General features: G+C 41.7%; 1 protein-coding gene across 1 annotated transcript; it reads right to left on the bottom strand.

Annotated features, from left to right (window-relative positions):
- Nucleotides 1-76: 76 nt before the first annotated feature.
- fbxl9 (F-box and leucine rich repeat protein) lies at nucleotides 77-7,231 on the bottom strand. Its single transcript, XM_061076334.1, has 11 exons — nucleotides 7,058-7,231; nucleotides 5,677-5,778; nucleotides 5,403-5,537; nucleotides 4,622-4,801; nucleotides 3,561-3,866; nucleotides 3,201-3,417; nucleotides 2,848-3,005; nucleotides 2,547-2,762; nucleotides 2,217-2,429; nucleotides 1,285-1,502; nucleotides 77-1,194 (listed from the first exon to the last, which is right to left on the bottom strand). Exons 1-11 carry the CDS (start codon nucleotides 7,145-7,147, stop codon nucleotides 1,026-1,028), a joined length of 2,004 nt encoding a protein of 667 aa, XP_060932317.1. The 5' UTR covers nucleotides 7,148-7,231; the 3' UTR covers nucleotides 77-1,025.
- Between the last annotated feature and the right edge of the window lie 3,006 nt (nucleotides 7,232-10,237).

Raw genomic sequence — 10,237 nt, 5'->3', positions numbered from 1 at the left:
ATCCTGCGCTTTTTGGTGAATTCACATGAATAAACATTTTGATTTATACAGAGAAATAAACAGTATGTGTGTTTCTTTCATGGTTTATTTATAAAAATCAACATTTTGATCTACACTTCTACCTTTGTTGTTGTTGAAAAATCAAAAGCACGTTGTTGAAGCTACAGTGGACAAGAGTCGGCATTTAAATTCAAGTCAAGTCAAAGCAAAATTTTAAAAAATTGGTCAACGTCAAAGAGAAAACATTGAAATGACATTGAACAAAATCAAATCAAATGTAAAATGTTTTCTATATAGGTAAATATATATTCACTTTATTACATATATTAATAATTAAGTAAGAATGTTAAAATAAACTTCTTAATCTACAATATAACAAGCAGAAAATATGGAATTAATTTACCATCTCGATACAAATGTGCCAGAAAACAATTCTCATTCACATTAGACACTGAGAATATTTTCTTCTTTCTTCAGGAGCTATGTTTCACTTCACAGGATTTCTCTTGATTTCTTTGGATACTTCTTGCAACCCAGAGCGCCTTGATCGCCCCCTGGTGTTCGATTGCAGTATAGGTCATAAACCCAGCCACGGTAGCAGATAGGCATGGGTCAAACTAAAAACTCAAAGATTAACATAGAATAAATTCTTTTCAAAGATGGTTTCTGTGATTTTAGGTTGTTCTCCCCATATGATGTCCGTGTTTTCGTTAATAAGTTATTTGAAAATGTAAAAACAGGGTACAATGTTCCATCCATCAATCGCTACTCCGCAGACTGGAGCCAAATTACATCATCTGCGTATAATAGAGATGCATCTTTTACAAACAGTCTATGGTTTGAATCCAAGCAACATACAAGAACATATACACAAGTCAAACTTTACGTTTTCCTCATTGGTTTGTTCCTGGCCGATAATTTATAACTTAAATCAACTCTTACATCAGTTCTTGTGCAAATTGCTGAAATGTGCAGAAGCTCAATCACGGAGCAGAATCTTTGTTATTGAAATGTCCAGTGGTCGCTCAGAGTGTCAGAGTGGGATCAGCCCCACCTATGAATTTGTACTGGACATTCTCCAGGAAGGGAAACTGGGACTGGAGGAGGTCCATCGTTGCTATGGAAATGTTTTTGCAGCGTGAGATGTCGAGAGTCCTCAGACGCTTGCAGTGCTTCGCCAGGTGGAACAAGGATCTGCGGAGTTCAAAGGTCAAAAGCTCAGGAATGGACGTTTATATATCGATGGCTACATGCACTGCAGATGTGTGGTTGTGTGTCTCTTACCGGTCCGTGATCTTACTACAACCGGAGAGGTAGAGATGCTGGAGTCTGTGCAGGAACGGTGCAGCCTCTGCCACCCCGCGGTCGCTGATGCCCGGGCAGTTGCTGAGACTCAGGCTGGTGAGGCTGCGGCAGCGCCAGGCTACCGACACCAAGCTGTCGTCAATGATCTCTGGCAGCATGGACAGAGACAGACGTCGGAGGTCCGGGTGGTGCACCACCTGGAAAAAACAGAAACAAGATTAAGATTAAGATACATTTATTTGTCCCAAACACATGCACAGACATGCCCAAGCACACTCATGCAATTGTAGGGAAATGTAACCTCTGCTTTTGACCCATCTGGTGCAGGACACACAGAGCAGTGAGCAGCCATGTACGGCGCCCGGAGAGCAGATGTTGGGGGAGTAAGGTGCCTTGCTCAGGGGCACTAGACAGGGTAGGGAGAATTGTCTTGGATTTTTGGACAGATCAATCCAGGTTCGTCTTTCTCCGTGGAGTCCAACCAGAGACGAACCAGAGACCTTTTCTGCCCATAGTCCAAGTTTCTGCCACTAGTCCACCACCTCTCAACAACATAAACTATGTCACGCATTTAGCTGTTAAAATATTCCCCAACTGTTAAAATATTCCCCAACAAACAGCAGGCAGTTGTACTATTGTAAAATGCAGAATTTAACACTTGTAATTGATTATCCATGTTGCGTTTTATATAGGTAGCCACGCTAACCACGCTTGGTTGTTTCTGACGGAAGGCGGTCATGTACTAGGAAGCTGACGAATCAGCAAAGGCTACGCCATATCTGCAAAGACCCAGTCAGGGAGCAGTGGAAGTGTCCAGGTCATTGTTTCCTAACTTAAACAGGAACAGCATTGTTCCAAACTCCTCCGTGATAGCGAGTAGTGCGAGTCTTTGTGTCTCCTCGGCCTCTCACCTGTGTGATGCTGCTGTCAGTGAGCTTGCAGCAGCCGGAGAGGTCCAGCTCCTGCAGCCGGCTCAGAGCTAACAGCGACGCCCCGGCCTGCTGCTTGAACTGCTCCAGGTCGTTCTGTGTCACCAGCTTGGGTCGCTCATCAAAGGGTAAACGAGGCGGCTTGAAGAAGCCCATGTTGCCAAAGGTTCGGGTGAACCTGGGACCCTTGTCTTCCTGTTTTGAGTAGAATATCATTACAACAGCTTTCACTGAGAAGGTGGTGCTTTAAGAGAGAATGAGAGATGCTCTGTTTTACTCCTCTAACAGTCTCCATCTCTCTGAGGCTCTCACCGTCTCCTCCTCAGGTTCACACTTGGTCGTTTCCACCATCCCCAGCAAACCCCAGTCTGTCACTTCTTTACACCACACGAGCCTCAGGACCACCAGCCTGTGCAGGTAGGTGGCGATAGCGCGCACAGACAGGTCTGTCACGTTGACGCATGAGGTCAGGTCCAGCTCACAGAGAGTATCCCCGAGAAGCTGGGTGAGATTGAAAACTGCAAGATCCTGAAGAGAGAGGAGGGAAAGCAGGTTTATTTTCCATTTATTCCTCATACAAATGTGCTTCAAACACAGACAGACACCGACTGACCCTGATGTAGGTGCAGCTCTTGAGGCTGAGCTTCTCCAGCTGAGCTCTGCTAGCACCAGACTCCCTCAAGCCTTTCACCATCTCTGAGCCGCTGACGTGCAGACACTGGGACAGATCCAGACTCTTCAGGGTCGACACGGACAGCAGCTCGGCGAGGCCTGTGGAGAACATGGAACCTTCATGCTCACGTGTTCATACTTTCTCGCAGATAGTGGTTCCCTTCTAAGTAATCCTGATGTATTTATTAAATTATGCTAACACGATAGAATAGAGCAAACGCACGGGACTGAGTAGGCCCCTTAGGTTAGTGGTGAAATTGAATATCCCAATGAACTGAAATACACGACGAGCACCTTTCTCAGTGATCCTCCAGTCGCGGGACAAGGAGAGGTGCGTCAGAGACTTCAGGCCCTGAGCTACAGCCTCCACGGACCTGCTGGTCAGCTCAGTGCAGCCGCTGATGTCCAGTCTCTGAAGGCTCGGCTGGTGCTTCACCAGAGCCTCCACGGAGTAGTTGGTCAGCTCCTTACAGCCCTGGAGGCACAGCTCCTCCAAGACCAGACCCTGAACCTGGGACAGGGACAATATCAAGAAATGTTATAGGTGATACTAAAATCATGAAAGCCAGCATTGTTGAAGCAAATTCAGCCTTTTCTCTCTGTATAATCCGGCAAATGGGTCTTGAGATTTACTCTGACTTGTTATATCCTGACCTGTGCGACAGTGCGTAGAGACTCGGGCGTGATGGAGGTTCTGCTGAGGTCCAGAACCACGAGTGTGGACCTCTGCTCCGTCAACAAACGCTTCAAGTTCCTCAGCGACAGTAACGCAGACGAGTCCTCCACGGCCCCCACCGGGCACCCCCGATACGGGTCGAACTCGAAAGCGATGTGGCATCCGGCCAGCGACAGGCGGCGGAGGCGGGGGGTGCAGCTGGTCAGCCGATTGAAGGTGAGGTCGGAGAGGTAGCGCAGGTCGGACAGGTCCAGCTCCTCCAGGCCACACAGAGCAGAGCTGACCTGGAACCAGAGAACAAAGTTTGACTTGGTAATAAAGTTATGTTAACATGTTGATGATAAACATTTTATATTTATCCATCGTAATACTGAGAACAACTCATGACTATTTATCACTGCCAACGCCCTTTACTTCTCAGGTGACGCCAGATAATGTGAGGGAATGATTCTGATTTACAGCTAAGCTATAAAGCAGGAAAATAGGATTATACAAATGTTAACAGATAAAAAGTTTGTAATGCCTTAACTTTATGCCTTTTTATGGCTAATTATTATTTTATTGTTAAAAAGCACACACGCCTGAATCCAGGGTTTCTGCAGTAAAGTAAAGTAAATAAGTCAAGACCAGCTGTCAAGTGTTTTACTACTCTGTTATCAGGATTACCTAAAACTACAGGACCGATTACCACACAAACTCATTCATGGAGCTTGATGAAATAAATTAGACATATTTAAGGGACTTGTATCGATCAGTGTGTGCAGATCCAAATAAAAGTGTTTGTCAGCAGGGTTACACAAAAACTATTAAACCAAATAACTCAAAACTTGGTGGAGGGGAGGGGACTGTGTGCAGATTAAGGGGCAGATTCTTCTCAACTGTAAGATCTAGAAAATCATGTGTAGGATTGTTCTGCCTTGTTGGAGGTATCTGCTCTATTTGGCTTTATCTACACTGTTTAAATGCAAGTTTAACATGTAAATGAGGAGGGACTGGTTTTGTTGGCAGCTCTTCAGATCTGTTGCATGATGAAGAATACCTGCAGTCGGTGCTCCTCCCTGGAGAGGAACGCTCCAGACATGAAGAGGCTGTCCAGGCCCCTGAGGTCCAGCCTGCGGAGGGAGGTGAGGCAGGGGAGGAGGGCGAGCAGGGAGGTCTCGGTCACGCTGCTCCCAGGCAGGGCCAAGCTCTCCAGTTTGGAGCCCAGACTCTGACCCACCTGAGGAGGGAGGGACAGTTTCATTCACTGACACCATGAGTGCGTGTTATGGGTATAATGTCACCTAACTTCCTCAACTAATCCAACTCTCTCATTCACACGCTGAGTAAACACTGGTGGGTTATACTTCGTCCTTGTGTTTCTGGGCAACGGTTAAGGTTTAACAAGTGCAACATTTGCATGAGCAGAAAGAGATACACGCACAGAGATATGGGACAATGGGGGTTGTGAAGTAACCGCTGCAGCTGCTTTGGACTTTGGACCATAACACGTGCGTGACTGTGACTCTGCTACATCCTGGTCTTTGGGATGGGAAGTTACAATAGTGAGCGTGATAATGAATATTTAGCAATGCAAATGTATTGTTTGTCTTTGAGGGGGAGGGACCTTTCTTTTTATCACTGGAGGCATTTTGCTTACAAGATGAATAAGATACAGTCCAACAGATACTTTTTTTTTAGGTCGGGGACTTCTCTCGACCGACAAGGAAGCATGTGATCAATGTAGGTCAAAAGAAGAAGTAGCGTGATAATCAAACAGTCAGGACAAGTGGACAGAAATACTATTCACAGTCACGCTAAACAAAGTAGTTGTTAACCACCTCCAGAAGCAGCGATCTGGACATGCTGAAGCCATCGAGTTGGCTGATTATCAGGCTGCAGCAGGACTTGTTGCCCAGAGACCGGACCAGCTCCAGGGAGGAGGCGGAGGCCGGGAAGCAGAAGGTGACGTTCCTCTGCACAAAGACAAACAGAGAGGAAGTTAACTCTGCCCTCAGGCGTAACTGCTCATTGAAGACTGTGTCTCCCAACGCCTCTGATGAACGGGTAATTCAATGCATGGTGGTCCTCATGGTGTCCTTTTGAGCAGGTCACCTGGAAGCGCAGGTCCTGGCTGGCGCTGTACCAGCTGCGGCAGACGAGCGACGCCTCCTTCCTGTCCGACGCATGAAGGAAACTCAGGATGTAAACGATAATCTGCAGCAGGAGGATGAGAGAGAACACTGGGTTACATTACAGCTGCCGATGCTGGAGGAGAAACGTTCCACCGCACAATTTAACTGCTGTTCTATCTAATCGTCAACATCACATATGAGCCAAGATTGTTCCAAACGCTTAAGCAAACTGGTTAAATTCAAAATTAAAATCATGCAAACAAGATCCGCCGTCGGATTTTCTGCGTCCCCATGTGACCTCTGAAGCGATGATGACAGATTAGTGACAGGAAAACAGGAAACATAGAAACATGAGCTCATGTTAATCAATAATCAATATTCTCTGGGGTCACAGGGGTCACTGGGGTCACTGGTCTCGAGGATGATTATTTCTCGGGGTTGTACTTCAGCTCAGGAATCAATACAAGTGTGTTAAATACACACTTATGTGTACATCTGAATGCACATCACAAATACACATATGTTGTTTTAATTTAGACATTATTATAATACATGTTGTCTTTGATTGTATTATACTTATCATGTTATTATTGTGGATTTTCATATTTTCTATCATGGTGATATTTTATCTTTAATTAATGTATACCTCTACTATATATCATATCATATTATATCATACTCTTTGTATATTCTTGTATATATAAGTCTATATACACATATTTATACATGTGTACATGTTATTATTATATTTACTATTACTATTATTATTATATATATACTGTTGCTGCCATTATTACTATATACTGCTATTATATTGGTAAAATTACTATCATATATAAATATATATTATGTTATATTATATACTATATATATACTGTACTATTTTTATATACTGTCTAACAATAACATTACCATCATATCATCAGTACTATTACAATCATCTTGCCACTGCACCTTATCTACCTATTTATATTGTGTCTGTGTTTTTTATTCTTTCTACCTCAATATTTTTTATTTTATTCTATTGTATTGTATTTTATTGTATTCAAATATACCGGCTGCTATGACGACTTAATTTCCCTTTGGGGATGAATAAAGTAATCTATCTATCTATCTATCTATCTATCTATCTATCTATCTATCTATCTATCTATCTATCTATCTATCTATCTATCTTAAAGGCCTCAAATAAGTCTATTCCCAGCCCTGTGTGTACAATGTGTTTAACAGCTGTTAGAAGTATTTGGTTGTAATTGTGCAAAAAAATAATAAAACTAGAAAGATATCAGCATTTAAATAAACAAGCATTGTAATTATGCTTGTTTATAATAATTTATATAATGAATGTGTTAGTGAGTCACCTCCATAGGAAGCTCATACGTGTCCTCAGGTGTGTCCTCAGCTGAGTCCTCAGGTGTGTCCCTCGCGTCCTCTCCATCGTTGTCCCCCATCTCCTCCGTCAGTAGAGACACCTCAGCACCATGACAGGTCCACGCAGCTAGCCTCCAGCTGGCTGTTTGAAAAGGCAGCAGCTAGCCTTCAAGCTAACATCATGCTAAAGAGAATCGAACTCGTCTCATTCTGCGTGGAGCTGGCGGACACGTCACTTGCTCAAAGGCTCGGGAAGCAGCTCTCTCTCTCTCTTCACTAAGCTACTTTAAACTGAACGGGTCCCAGCGCTGCTCACTTCCGGCAGCTGACCGGAGGGTAGAAGGTCAGTGACGTCACGGGAGCGGAGCATTGTGGGAAATGTGGTTTTGTTTTGTAACTGCTATAGTTCTTTAATATTTTCTTTTATATAAAATAAGATTTTCTTTATATTTACTCACACTTATTACTAACTTACTTTTATTAATTAATGTACTATTGCAAATATCCTTATTGAGGGACTAAGGTGTGTTAAATTAACACATATATACATATATATATATATATATATATATATATATATATATATATATATATATTATATATATTACACTGTATTACATTGCGTATTGCAATTTGACACTGTTCACAGTTTTGCTTTTTGCATTGGGCATTGTGCATTTCACCTTTTACTTCACTTTTTATATCTTTTATCTTTTATATATTTTTATATAGATATGTTTATGTCTAAATAAATGCTACCTTGTATAAATATTAGAAAAAGTGAGTAAATAAGAAGTAAATAGTGAGTAAATATATATATATATTTTTTTTATTATTACTATTGTTTTTCTTATGTGTGGTGTATTTATTGTGTTTTTATGTTTCTATGTTCATTGTTTGCACCAATAACCAAAGCAAATTCCAGGTAGGTGTAAACCTACTTGGCAATAAATACTTTCTGATTCTGATTCTGATTCTAATAAAGGATAGTTGGTTTATCTTATGTTATCATATCTTAAATCTTTCAATTTAAAAAATATAAATATAAAGAAGAGGGGGGTTGTAGTCACTGGCCACATTAAGAGACTCCACAGTGGAGTTAGATTTGTCAGCCCTCACTTCACCAAGCAGTCGCCTGTTCTGTCACAACCAGAGCCTCGGGGGGGATTTGAAAGGTAAACAGACAGTTAATGACCCAAACCGCAGAAACCTTCAGGTGAAGGGCGTGTGGGAACTCACACACGGTTTGTCTTTTCCTCCGCAGCCTCAAACTTTTACCTTGAACATCGACGGAAAACAAAATGTGCTGCTGTGTGTGAAGTGTGGTAATCAGGTAAAACATGTGGTCTCAGGGGAGGGGGGGTTGTAAAGGGGAGCTCGAGGGGAGATTTTATGGTAAACATGTGATATGGTTGAATGGGAAGACACCAGTTTGGCTTCAGGCTCCAGAGGTCAGGACTGGTTTGCACATTCTCCTTCTACTTAGTTTCATGGTTAACAGCTTTCGTCACCGTCGGATTATCAATACAAAAGATAATCGTATAATGAATTGTGATGCATTATTGTGGATTAAACTGTATTTTACCAAGTAAACATTAACCCACTTTTACCAGATGCAGTTCAGACCATGATAGTTATTTATTATCTGACATGTCTGACATCTTTATAATTAGCATTCTTACTTTGACTTTTGTATATTTTGACACTTTCTTGTATTTCTATATTGAACTGAATACTTTCTCCACCAGTGGAAATAAGAAAGATATGCTGTTTGGATTAACGAGAATTATTCTAAATGAATTCATATAGTCTGAAATCAGAACTAGTGGCCAGCAGCACATGCGTCACAGCTGTTTGTGGTTAGTTGGTTTGCAGTTTGTCGTGTTGTTAGTCAGGCTCTTTGACCCACATGACGATGACTCATTCACTCAGGAGGAAATATGCGGCAAACGGTCATTTATTTAAACAAAATTCACAAGAGATAGAGCTACATCAGTGACAAAATCAGGTTTTAAGACATTATTATGTACACACACATTCATTATAGTCCATTATATGCAATCATATCTCTCTCTGACTCACTATAACACACACATACACATACATACACACACAAACACACACATTCCTCTCTACAGTCTGTCTGGCAGTATGTTTAGCTGGTTTATCTTCTGAGACTTTATATAATCAAACCATCTATACAAAAATACATTTTCTAGACTGTCACTGAGTCATAAATCACATTAACAGCACAAAATACACATTTATAGAACGTATGTACATCTCATGACGCTGCAAATCAAATGTATTGATCGTTTGTGATGAGTTGATCCCTTTGAGATTATATACATACATTAACATGTTAAGTCCAGCATTGAGGCAATAAGAGGATAGATTATTTTTGAGCTTGCTGTGGTAAATATATGATTCTCAGTATGTCTTATTACATATACTGCTAACATACTGTGTCTTATGATGGAAACACAGATGATCATGTTGTTTGGTCTGTAAAAACATACGCAGCGCGCAAGTCACACCGACACAACACAAAGTTAAATGACAAAGACAAGATAAGGCAATTTGAAGTTTACAAAAGAATCTGTAAACATTTAGTCGACAACAACAGCAAAAACATTTTGGATGTTGTGCAAAGACAAGAAGTTCAGCTAAGTACATTATGGCTTAACTACGCCATCCAGCTATAGACTGGATGTAAAGATTGACGACGTGTCTCCAGAAATCGAAAATATCCCAGATACAAACGCTGCAATCTTGCGAAGATTACATCATTTGGAGTTTATGTAGTAGCGATCGGGGGAATAGAGCCACTGCATCAGAGTCGATCCGTGGAAACCATCTTTGAAAAAATTATTTTGACTTTTCAGTTTGACCCAAGTCCCATCTACTGACATGCAGCCAGCCACCAGGGGGCGATCAAAGCAGTTTGGCTTCATTTTTTAGGAGCAGTCATCCATCTTTGCATCCAACACATTTTCGCGGCTCGTATGAACTCAATTGTTTGAACTCGGTATGACACCAGACGAGGGATGGCTTGTTCCTTACATTAGATGAACTCGTAATGAGATGGATAAAGTTGGAGGTTTCACGTGTTCCAGAGAGATGAGACATCGCTGATATACGACACACGTAACAAAACATATCAGCTATTT

This window comes from Limanda limanda, chromosome 8 (assembly GCF_963576545.1).
Source record: "Limanda limanda chromosome 8, fLimLim1.1, whole genome shotgun sequence".
Taxonomy (NCBI): Eukaryota; Metazoa; Chordata; class Actinopteri; order Pleuronectiformes; family Pleuronectidae; genus Limanda; species Limanda limanda.
This window is presented reverse-complemented; position numbering and strand designations above follow the sequence as displayed.

Bases quoted from the DNA above. Each gene is read 5' to 3' on its own strand.
- fbxl9 (XM_061076334.1), bottom strand. From the start codon at position 7,147: ATGGGGGACAACGATGGAGAGGACGCGAGGGACACACCTGAGGACTCA. The intron at 4,802-5,402 runs GTGGTTAACAAC...CTCCCTCCTCAG, and splicing joins CCAGATCGCTGCTTCTGGAG to GTGGGTCAGAGTCTGGGCTC. The intron at 2,430-2,546 runs GTGAGAGCCTCA...TACTCAAAACAG, and splicing joins GTGAACCTGAGGAGGAGACG to GAAGACAAGGGTCCCAGGTT.